The following is a 12,205-nucleotide window of genomic DNA, read 5'->3' as shown; positions in this document are numbered from 1 at the left end:
AGAAAAGGACCACATGGTCCCTCAAGCATCCTAAATATTTCAGACCCATTCCAAGTACACAAATTATAACACAAAGTGATGTAATTCCTATTAACTTTAGAGACAGTGTATACACCTGATACAAGAAATGATAGATGCTATGCTTGTTCTGTGAAGTATATTGTAAAATTATGTTGCTGGAGCCCTTTTTTCTTCATTGTCAGCACAAATCCTTGTTTATTAAAGATTTAGCTTGAAGGAAATTTTAATTAATTACAGGTGCAGTAAATCCTGCCCGGGAAGCTGCCGTGCTGTGTTTACCGTGAATGGCCTTCATGTGCCTGTGCTCCACTCCGCTCTCCCCGCTGCCTGACAGTGTGATTTATGGCTGTTGTTTTCTACCAGTCCACTGTTTGCCCTCTAGGAGGGATTGGTCTCCTGAGCCTCCATAATAACAGCAGCACTTCCACAGACATCTTTTAATGACAACAGCACTGCATTCAGTAAGTCAGGCTAATTGCAGATGTACCCTATTAATTGCAAAAACTAGGAGAGGTTACATATTTTACAAGCTTTTAATTTGAAACCGCCCGAGATGATTTGTCTTAAGTGTTTGGATAGAGACGTCCATAATATTCAACAATTCACCATTATTGAAACTCCAGTCTAGGCAGTTATAGAATTCTGAGATTGAATCAGGTGAAAACAAATAATCTTAGATGGTGTTTTTACCCAGTGGCTGTTAAGTGGAGGTTATATTTTCAATAGGGATATTTTTTTAAAAAGATTCTTACTCTTTTTATAAAAGTGTCCTTTTGATTCTTAATCACTGTCATATATCTTCTGAATATGGTAGAAATTCTGTATTTCTATAGCTTAACATTACAGAATTTTCCAAATAAACTTTGATCCTTATACCTGCAAAAGAAGCTGAACATGGTTCCACTGGTGTGTATTTGACGGGCTTGGCATCTCATTTGTTTAACTCTGTTGAAGTGATGTCCAGAATCCAGTTTGGAGCAGTATTCCTGGGGGGTTAATGGAATGACCATCCTGAATCTAACAGGAGTTTCAGGGTCATGAGCAAGCAGGCCTACATTTGCGGGGTTTGGCTACAATGCAGTGGATGTTTTATAAACGTGAGTGGTAATTTGACTTGTGCTGTTTTTGAAGCCCCAAACATTTGTACTTGTTTTCACCCGCCTCTTCTCTCTATGTATACACAGAGCTCCAGGTCTAGAGGAGAAATTAAGCACTCACGTTCTGTATTTCAGTTTGCTATCTTCCTGGGTCCTACCTGCTTCATGACTTTGAGCAGCCACTGCTCTCCTGGAGGGGAAAATGGGAGTAGAGTTGTGGTAGCTGCCTGTCCACAGTCTCAGGGGAAAATTTAGATGCAGAGGAATTATTAACATCTACTCGGGCTTCAAAAAATCTCAGGACTGACGGGATGAGGTGTTTGAGGTAGAGTAGTGCTTCTTTGGACAGCCTGCTTTTCTTCGTGGGCACTACTGGTAGCTGTGGTGGGGGCAGTGGCATTGGAATAGCAGCGTCGTAAGGGCAAAGTGGAGGGAGGTGAGTCCCAGGAGAACCTATATGTGTGTTTGTAAAGCTGTGAGCCCTGAGGTTTTTACTGTACATTCATCATAAGGTACAAAGTTGGGAAATGGTTAATCACGTGTGGTCTTCAGTGTAGTACTGTGCAGGCATTGAAAATTGGGAATAGGGGGATGGCAGAGTAGTAGTCATAATAATAATAATAATAATAATAATAATGATAATAATGATAATGATAATACAGATCTCCCGTTGAACCTTTAACATACCAGATATCCTAATTATCCTCTAAGGCAGTTTTATTAACTTGGAAGTTTTGAGTGTGTTATGACATGAGAAGGTCATTTCTCCCACTTTATATTTCTCTTTCAAAATTCTTCGGCTCCTATTGTACCCTTTTATACTCTATTGAATTGAAAAATATTCCAATCCTAGTTTATTAACGTAATAGTAAAGTCATTTTTGAAGATGTTGAGTTTTACAAAATTTGTATAATTGTGATTACATGAGTTATTACATCAGGTTTCCTAATATTTTGCTCTTGTATTCCTGTGATGAGCCTTATTAGGTTAATATACTACTAGATTTTATTTATAAAGTAATGGATCTCTAGTAGGGAGTGCACACACGTGTGTGTTGTGTCTATTAGTTTTGAAAACAAGGTTTTACTAGTCTTACAGTAATGAATTGAAATGCATCCTGTCTTTTCCTGCTTTTTGGAACAGCTTAAACAACAGGACGGATTCTTACTTTAGTCATGAAACCCTTTGGGTCTGGTTGACTTTTGGTGAGAAGAGCATACCATCTTTTTCAAGTTCTTCAGTAATTGGTCTGATCAGTTTGTCTCATTTTTCTTGGGTCCATTTTGGTACTTTATGTTTTTAATAGACATCTTCTGTCAAAGTGTTCAGGGTTTTGGCATTAGCTCACCAGTGGTGTTGGTGAGAATACATATTTGTGTATTGTCTACATCTGGGTTGTATTCCTTTGACATTTCTCATGCGGTGCATCTGAGTCTGCTTTCTGGGCTGAGTTTACAGAGGTTTGTCTGGTCTTTTCAGTGAGCTGTTTCGATTTTTACTTTTTTAGTTCTACCAGGGTTTTTATTTTATTTTTTTAAATGTCCACTAATTTTTGTTTTTATCGTGTTCTCTCATTTTCCTTTTTTAGCAGATTGCATTGACTGCTTAGTTTGATATCTGCCTCAGTGGCACGTAAAGAACGAGTATTCTCTGTGTGGTCAAAAGCTCTGTGGATAGCTATTACAAGGAGCTCATGGAGAGTGCACATCAGAACATTTGTATCTTAATTTTTGACCTTTTGTTTTCTTTAATCTTACTTTCTCTCTTCTGACCTGTCAAAAACTCTGGGAGGCTGTGGTCGGTTGTCCTGCAGGCTGCAGGTGTACTGTTTCGTCAGTGCAGCTCTGAGTGCTTGTGCTCGTGGGTTGTTGTAGGGCTTTTTGGTAGACAGGTGCCTGGCCATGCCTGGCTCCTCTTCCTTGGTGTGTTGTCTCCTTTAAAATATCAAATGCCCCTCTTTTTTTCTGGTCAGTTCCTTTTGTCTGATATTTGTATTTCTAGATCTGCCCTGTTTCTGTTTGCATTTCTTGGGTAATTCCCATATTTTCAACTTTCAGTGCCAGTCTAGTTTGGGTCTAAGGGTTTGGCTGTGTGTACCCACCCATTGGAAAGTCTTGCTGCTAATGACCTGCTATCGTTGTGGAGACCCCTGGTACATTTAGTCTGAAACCAGCTATTGTATTTTTTGTGTTCTATTTTCCAGACTTTTTTCCCCTATTTTCTCTTACCTTTCCCCCTTGATAATTCTGCAGTCTGTTTCTTTTCTTGTATTTGTGTTGAAGTAGCAACTGTGGATCAGTAGGTGGGCTTGTTTTTTACAAATGTAAATCCAACCTATTTTTCTTTCACAATTAAGAACCACACAGTGTGTGTCACCTGTGCCCCTTTCTGTCCTTAGGGTGGTATTTTTAGTACACTTTTATTTTCTCCGGTACACACTCTAGGTTTTCTTAAACCAAACAGGAATTTCAGTGACACTTAAAAATATATCCCTTTTTGTGTTTTAGATTTATTCTGAACAGTTTCATTAGCATTTAAAACAATGCTTTCATATTCACCTACTGTTTTTTTTAATTTTTTTTTTTCCCAACGTTTATTTATTTTTGGGACAGAGAGAGAGCATGAACGGGGGAGGGGCAGAGAGAGAGGGAGAAACAGAATCGGAAACAGGCTCCAGGCTCTGAGCCATCAGCCCAGAGCCTGATGCGGGGCTCGAACTCCCGGACCGCGAGATCGTGACCTGGCTGAAGTCGGACGCTCAACCGACTGCGCCACCCAGGCGCCCCCACCTACTGTTTTAATATAGGTTTCCCCACTACCCAAAAGTAGAGCGTTCCCATAAAACCTTTCATACACTGAAGTGGCATGAAGTGAAGAAGCCCTTGTCATTAATTTATATGGAAAAACGAGCATCCCCAGTCCGCAAAAATAACCTCTCTAAGGCTTTTCTGATACTTTACGACACATCTTGCTAACATGCACAAAACAAGTCAAAATACAGCACCAAACGCATATGGACCCGCTTCCAAGCATGGCAGCTTACTGCCAAGATGCTGAGTGTAGTTCCTGGAGAAGGAGCCTGGTGGCGCCACTCTAGTTGCTGGGGTGCATAATGCTTCTAGAATGGCTCCCTGCTAAACAAACACTGAACGCTAATTTTGCTTTTCACCTTTTCTCATAAAAGCGAAATCCTCTTTGGATTTCTGTTGGTTGGCAAAAACAGATACTAATACAGGTCTTTCCTAAAAGTGAAGTGGCTAGTTTGAAGCAGAGGATACCTGTTATTTATATTGAGAACTGGTATATATATATTACATGTAATTTTTCCTTAAATTTTTTTTTCTTTTACAGTTAAGTATGAGGCAGCATTGCCTAATATTTAGTTAATGCTAGCTTTGGAGTTGGCTGCCTTTATACTTTCAAATCGTGAGTCCTCCTCTTACCAGCTGTGTGACCTGGTCTGTTACTGGTTTCCTCATCTGTAAAACAGGGGTTAGTAATAGGACCTCTGTCCTTTTTCATAGAGTTGCTGCAAGTGCTCTGTGTGTGATGAGCATTTCGGTTCAGGGAGCTCTGCTGTCGCCGTTCTGCAGAGTGCTGTGTGTTTTAGACACACTTTCTTCTGCCCTTGGAAAGGTACCATGTTCTTTGGTGCAGTCACCTCTCACTGGCTGGATATATAACATACCAATCTGTCTCTAGTTTGTTTTCTGTTTCTGCCTGTCTGAAGGTGAATTTATTGTTTCTCTCAGGCATGACTGCTAGTCTGGATCAATGCAGAATTCCAGGGTCAAAGCCTTCCCCCTACAATTATGGAGAGATTGTCCCTTTGCTACCTTAAAAAAAAAAAAATCATTGCTTTTATGTCCTTTTCTACTCTCTTCTCTCGGATTTCGTGTTCTATACTGGTAGAGCTCCTGGATTTGTCTTGTCTCCTTGGTTTTTCTCTCATTTTCTTTTTCTGGTTTTAAAATAATCACTTCCCATCTCCTTGTTGATTTAAATTTAACAAGGATTGACACGGAAGGATATTTTAGAAAAATAAAAATTGGGTAAGTGTTTACATATTATAACTTTTTCTAGTCGTCTTTTGAGGCTCCCCCGCTTAATAGTAGATATGGTAGTCTGTGTGTACCATTTACAGATTAATGAAACATAAAGTAAACTTCCAGTGCTAATAATGTATAATTGTGTATATTATGTTTGTATACATATTTTAAAAGTGCATTAGATTATATCATGATTGAAAGGTTGCCACTTGGGGCACCTGGGTGGCGCAGTCGGTTAAGCGTCCGACTTCAGCCAGGTCACGATCTCGCGGCCCGTGAGTTCGAGCCCCGCGTCAGGCTCTGGGTTGATGGCTCGGAGCCTGGAGCCTGTTTCCCATTCTGTGTCTCCCTCTCTCTGCCCCTCCGCCGTTCATGCTCTGTCTCTCTCTGTCCCAAAAATAAATAAACGTTGAAAAAAAAAAATTTATAAGAAAGGTTGCCACTTAAAGAGTAACACTCATTTAACTTATTTAAATGAGCTTATTTAAAACTGGCTTTTCCATTTTATATTTTAGGAGAAACTAATTCGAGATATTGCTCATTGTCATGGCATTTTGATCACTTCTTACTCCTACATTCGGCTGATGCAAGATGACATTAGCAGGCATGACTGGCACTATGTGATATTGGATGAGGGGCACAAAATTCGAAATCCAAATGCTGCTGTCACCCTTGCTTGCAAACAGGTATGACCTTTATAACTGGGGGATTTCCAGGTGAAAAATAGTGTTTAATCGAGAGTAACACACTTAGGGGCTTTGCATAAAGGATTTGAAATACACATTTTGCTTTAATGCAGAAAATTCTTTATTTTTGCCCATTATCATATTTTTAAAAATTCTAATTGTTCACATTACTAAATGTCTCTTTTAGGGGTCATTTGTTAAGATGTAACCAAACCTGACTCTGGTCTGTAGTATTCAGCTTGAACAATAAGAAAAATTCTTCCCTATTTATTTACATGTAATTGAAGAATTAAAATTGCATAAAGTATCCATGTTTTGGAGATGACTAAAATGATATGTAAAAGTGTTACAATTTAACAGGATTGCATGGGAGTATTTTGGGGTTGGGATGGTAGTCATCCCTTGGAAAGTGAATTTAATAAAAAAGTGTTTTCTTTCCCGAAATAGTTCCGCACCCCTCATCGCATCATCTTGTCCGGCTCACCGATGCAAAATAACCTCCGGGAGCTGTGGTCACTCTTTGACTTCATCTTCCCAGGAAAGTTAGGCACGTTGCCCGTGTTCATGGAGCAGTTCTCGGTTCCTATCACCATGGGGGGATATTCAAATGCCTCCCCAGTACAGGTAATGTATTGGGCAGGTAACACTTCAGGCATTTTAATATTTAAATGTGCCTACTAAGTACTATACTTTGTAGCCAAGTCATTCATAATATAAGGGAAATGGCCAAGCTTATAAACCAGTATCTGCCAAAAATCACAAAATCATTTGTGCTTGATAGCATATATTTTTCCAGATGAGTTTTAAAAACTCATGTAAAGTATTCAGGAGCAGTCAGAATTATGAAACAAGGATGAATCAGTTCTGGACAGTATATAATTTAGTACATCTTACAAGGTAGTGTAAAAGCTTAGAAAAGGGGAGGCCAGGGAGGATTGAGTTGTTCAGAGAGGACTTAATGCAACACTCAAGTGACCCTTAACCTGATTCTGGGAAAACAGGCTAAGAAAAGTGAGAGCATTCTATTTATTTATTTATTTGTTTGTTTGTTTATTTATTTATTTATTTAATATAATTTATTGGCAAGTTGGCTAACATAGAGTGTATACAGTGTGCTCTTGGTTTTGGGGGTAGATTCCTGTGTTTATCACTTACATACAACAACCAGTGCTCATCCCAATAAGTGCCCTCGTCAGTGCCCATCACCCATTTTCCCCTCTCCCCTGCTTCCCCCCTGCGCCAATCAACCCTCAGTTTGTTCTCTGTATTTAAGAGTTTCGTATGGTTTGCCTCCCTCTAAGAAGAGCGAGGGCATTCTAGATTAGGGCAGCAATATGAATGCAGCCACGTTATATGGCCACGGGCAGTGAAGAGACATGCCTGATTGCACTGGAGATGCTTGTGAGATATATCACAGGGAAGGTGCGGATGCCAGAAATGGGGGCCTTGAAAGGGATGCAGGCAGAGGTGCTCAGGCAGCAAAGAGCCACAGAAGGTATCCAAGTAGGAGGCTGAAAGGAGGTTGCTCTCGGAGAGTCACCCAGGCTGCAGATGGTTGTGGGAGGGAGGCTGGCTTTGAGGGACCCTCAGGAATCGTTAGGAGTGAGGGTGATGAGGACCTGGGCCTGGACTTGGGCAGTGGTTCTTAGGAGGAAGGTGAAGAGCAAAAGCTCTAAGTGGCATCTTTGTAGGCAGAAGAAGTAAGATGTGGGGGCCGACAAGATAAAGGAAATGGAGCGGACATGGTGAGCTTGCTGCAGCAGACCCTGAGATTTTAGGTCTGGGTGACTGGGAAAGGGGAGTTGCTCCGAGAGGAACGTCAGGAGGCTGACCTGAGGGCAGTTTGTGGCACTTGGAGGCAGGCTTCGGCCTCGGTGAGGAGCAGGGTCTCTGCACAGACCTCCTGCAGGACTTGTACCTGCCAGGTCATGACTGACCCAGAAATAAAGCCATCCACCAAAAGAGACATTTACGTGTTTTAAAATATTTAGAGAAAGAATTTTAGCCCTTTAAAATTAGAGGATTGTTAACACCATTTTAATACCTTTTACATTTTGAGATAGAATGACTTATAACTAACTTTTATAAGAGCCTTCTTCCTCCACTGAGTTCTTGTTGTCCATCATTTATACCATTCTCTTAACAAATTTTTACTTTGAAATAATTTCAAACTTAACAGAAAGTTGCAAGAATTGTAAAAAGAACTGTTACACTCTTCACTAGATTCACCACTTGTTAGCATTTGCTGACATTTTGCCACCTTTGTTAGGTCTTTCCTTCTCTCTCTCTTCCCCATCTCTCTGTACATGTGCATGCAAATTTATACTGATTTGTGTGAATCATCTGAGAGCAAGTTGCAGACATTATGCCCTTTTCCTCCAGATCCTTCAGGGTGTATTTCCTAAGAACATAGCCACAGTAAAAACATCAAAATCAGAAGGAAATTCAACACTGGTATAATTCTGAGGTGTAGTCATTCACATGTTGCCAGTTGTTCCAGTACTTTCCCTGCTTAGTCCTCCTTTAATCTGCAACAGTTCCTCTGTTTTTGTTGTGCCTTTCATGACTTTGATAATTTTAAAGACTATAGACCTGTTGTTTTGTAGAAAGTGCCTCACTTTGGGTTTGTCTCACATTCTCTGTGACTTGCGTTTCTCAGTTCTTCACATCTGGAGGCTCACGCTGTTGGCCTGTCCCTTCATTGGTGGTGGTTGTAGTTGGTGGTGGTGGGTATTTACCAGATCTCTAAACTCTTTGAAGTTAACCACTTCCTTCGGAATTAATAAATCACTTATGGGGAGAGACTTTGAGACCTGTAAACATGGTCTTGTTTCTTCTTTGAAGGCCTTGTTTCAGAAGTTTGTGTACTTCTCTTTTTTTCTCTTTTTTGGTTATGAGGTCCTTGGGAGCAGAGGTATTGTTTTTACATTTGCTTTTATACATCCATGGTTGCCATCAATTACTGAATCCCAAGAAGATAGTCTGTCAGCAGATAATTTATTGTGTCAGGCTGGGGCTAAAATGATGAGAAGTGGCTGGCAACCAGAACCTTACCTTGAATAGTATCCACTCCAGTGGTGGGTGCACAGTGGGAACGTGATAAACAGATGATCGTAGTACAGGGTAATGAGGACTGTGATCAGGGGAGATAATGCAATATCAGAGCTTGTGGGAGTCAAGAAAGGCTCCCTGGGAGAGAGAGGATTATGCTAGGCTGAGGAAGGTGAGGGAGAAGAACATTAACTGCCAAGAACATGGACTGCTTCTTGGATTTGCATGTTAGTAAGCTTGTGCGGGGATTTTAGAACTGAAAAGAACCTCCTCATTTCTTGCTCAAGGTTATTGAGACTCAGTGGTTTGGTGACTGGCCTAAGGTCACTCAGCTCTGGAACAGGCAGAACTGGGGAGTGATAATCACTCCACCTTGACAGGAGTAGGAAGGAAGCACGGGCGTGCTCAGCTAGGTCTCTATTTTCCATGGTACTAGCGAGTTGGGAGGGATAGTTAAGAGAAATACAGTTGGATCCCCACCATGTATGTTTATTCACAGAGAGACAGAGAGGCAGATGGGGAGTAAATATAGAATCAGCTTTATTGCATGAAGCACAGGATAGCCTAGGAAAGTTGCACTGAGAACATGGCTTGACATCCAGGCTAAAATTGGGTTTCTTGGTGTTCCTTGCTCTCCCATCTCCACCTCATTCCAGAGCTTTAGATCTTTCTTTGAAGAGAGTTGGGTATGAAAAACAGACCCATCCCCAGCCACTCTGAGGTCTGACCCCTGTGAGTTCACCACAGTAGGCCAGGAGCAGGGAGGGGTGGGGGAAGGAGAACTCTCCAGAGGGGTGGACAGACAGAAGAAAGAGTGGGAATGAGTAGCCAGGCGACCCACCAGCCCAGCCCTGGTTTTCCTGAGTCATCATCCACTCACCCATGCTTCTGGAGATCAGAAATGTGGGTAGAGGTGGGGATGTGGGGACAGTTTCCTTAACATAATGTAGGTATTTTTAGGGAGAATTTAAACCGTGCACTTGCTTCCTTGGTGGGACTATAATGTCATGTTAAGTTTTGAAATTTATCATCTCTGTATTACAAGCAATAATATGTTCCTGATCATCATCTTCAGGGTAATTTTTATCAGTGTCTGAATGATACATTTATGAGGTTACCTATAATTAAAAGTTGTTTATTGAACTTGTTTGTTTATTGTCTACTATTCCAAGTAAATCCTGTTTTTATATTTATATATGCCCATACACACAAGATACACACACATACATGCACATAACATGTCTACAGACTCGAGTAAGGTGTTCTTAGGATCTTTTAAAATGTTTTTTACATGTTACTTTTTCACATGAGTTTTTCTGTATGTATTACACAGTCATACTCTTTTTATTGCCCTTCATTTTGCAGCTAACTCTGTTAAATTTAAACTTTGTTTGGAATTTTTCTTGTTTCATTAAATAGTCCTCCTTACTAGGTTGTTAAGCCTATTTAGATTTTTCCAGGTATCAATAATTTATTGAATTCGTTGTTTGCCTTTAAGTGAATTGCAGAGGGAGTGTTTCCTGAGCTGTGGGTCTTTGTTTTTCTACATACAGTTAATACCCATCTCATGTGGCTATGCTCCATTACAGAACCATATGCTCTGTCTTAGGCTACAGTGACCTTTTATTTCTGGGATCATAGGGCTTTTCTTGAACTTACTCTCCTAAGTCCCCAGTGGGCAGTAATCTCAGCTTATTATCTGGTTGCTCCCATTGCTGCAGCTTTCCCCCAGAGTTAGCTTTTGATCTTCAGTCTTGCAGGGCAGCAGTTTCTTTGTAGCTTTTGGAGAATGCAAGATTATAAACAGAGATTCATTTGAAAGCTGTTTTTTCCCTAGAGGGTAGTCGAGAACCAAACCAATCTCTACTTTAAAGTCTAACTATATAATAATTAAAGCAAAGTATGGAGGAGAAATAGGGCACAGAATTACCAGTTCTTTTTTGTAAATTTGATTAGTAAGTTTTTTTTACTGATGAGATCTTATGAAATCTGCCACCTAATGGAATATATGGAGCTTATCCTAATTTTTCCAAACCATTTTCCAGCCATTTCCAGCCCCTTTTGTACAACCAGAGGTCATTAAAAAATTTTGTTTTAAACATTGGAATCAGTTGAGAGGTAAGAACAAATGTATTTCTTAAACATAAGTAATTGTTTACCTTTTTCTCTTATTAAAGGTTAAAACTGCTTATAAATGTGCATGTGTCTTACGAGATACCATAAATCCATACCTACTGCGGAGAATGAAGTCAGATGTCAAAATGAGCCTTTCTTTGCCTGATAAAAATGAACAGGTCTGTAAATCCAGAAGTTACCAAAACATTTCTGAAGCGTGGGTGTACCTGTCTGTTTACTTTTCATGCGCAAAGTTGGCGAGGCTAACAGGTGTGGTCGCTGGTGCTGCTGGGCTGCTGCTTTATGTTTGTATACATCTGTATGTGACAGGTGAGCCTGCTGTGTCATCTGCCCTTGTCAGGACTCTTCCTCTGTCCACAGGCTTTGCTCTTTTGCTTATTAACACACATATTCCTGCAGCTGCACTTGTAAACTTCTCTATTTTCCTCAAGCCCCAACTCATTCTTGCCACAAATCATAGTAGGTGCCAGTCACATTCCTGGGAGATAGCAATGAACAGAGCAAACGCTCACTCTCATGAAACTCACATTCATTCTTGAGGAGGGGAGATAGTCATAGGTAAATATGTCACATGGCAGGCAGCAGTAGTGTGGAGGAAAAAATGAGCAGGGTGAGGGGGATGGGGTGAGTAAGGGCAAGGATTTGGGGAAGGGGGCTTCTTGTAAGGGATGGTTAGAGGTCTCCTCTCTGGTAAACAGACATTTAACAGAGGCCTAAAGAAGGTGAAGGAGTGAATCATGGAGTTTTTGGAAGAAGAGCATTTTAGGTAGATGGAAGTGGAAGGGCCTTCAAGGAAGGCATTGTGGCCTGAGGGCAGGAAGAAGGATGACAGTGGTCAGAGGGAGAAGTCAGATGGCTGGCCAGATCAACAGGGCCTGCTGGTCACGCTGAAGACTGGATTTTACTGTGAGGGAGGAGGTGGTTCACAGGGAGATACTGAGCCAAGGAATGATGTCATCTGACTTAGGTTGTAAAAGGGGCATCCTTTTTTTTTTTTTTTTTTTTTTTTTTTTTTAATATATGAAGTTTATTGTCTAATTGGTTTCCATACAACACCCAGTGCTCATCCCAAAAGGTGCCCTCCTCAATACCCATCACCCACCCTCCCCTCCCTCCCACCCCCCATCAACCCTCAGTTTGTTCTCAGTTTTTAACAGTCTCTTAT

General features: G+C 40.8%; 1 protein-coding gene across 4 annotated transcripts in view; it reads left to right on the top strand.

Moving 5' to 3' along the window:
- Positions 1–12,205, top strand: part of ERCC6 (ERCC excision repair 6, chromatin remodeling factor) — a 79,932-nt gene that overhangs the window by 49,837 nt on the left and 17,890 nt on the right. For all 4 annotated transcript variants that reach the window (XR_007145338.1, XM_047825245.1, XM_047825244.1 and 1 more), the window contains 3 exons: positions 5,683–5,853; positions 6,301–6,477; positions 11,082–11,198. Coding sequence is in view for 3 of the 4 variants with exons in the window: in XM_047825245.1 (XP_047681201.1) it covers positions 5,683–5,853; positions 6,301–6,477; positions 11,082–11,198 (465 nt within the window). In the remaining variant the exon portion in view is untranslated. The remainder of the gene's footprint in view (positions 1–5,682; positions 5,854–6,300; positions 6,478–11,081; positions 11,199–12,205) is intronic.

Source organism: Prionailurus viverrinus, chromosome D2, assembly GCF_022837055.1.
Source record: "Prionailurus viverrinus isolate Anna chromosome D2, UM_Priviv_1.0, whole genome shotgun sequence".
Taxonomy (NCBI): domain Eukaryota; kingdom Metazoa; phylum Chordata; class Mammalia; order Carnivora; family Felidae; genus Prionailurus; species Prionailurus viverrinus.
This window is presented reverse-complemented; position numbering and strand designations above follow the sequence as displayed.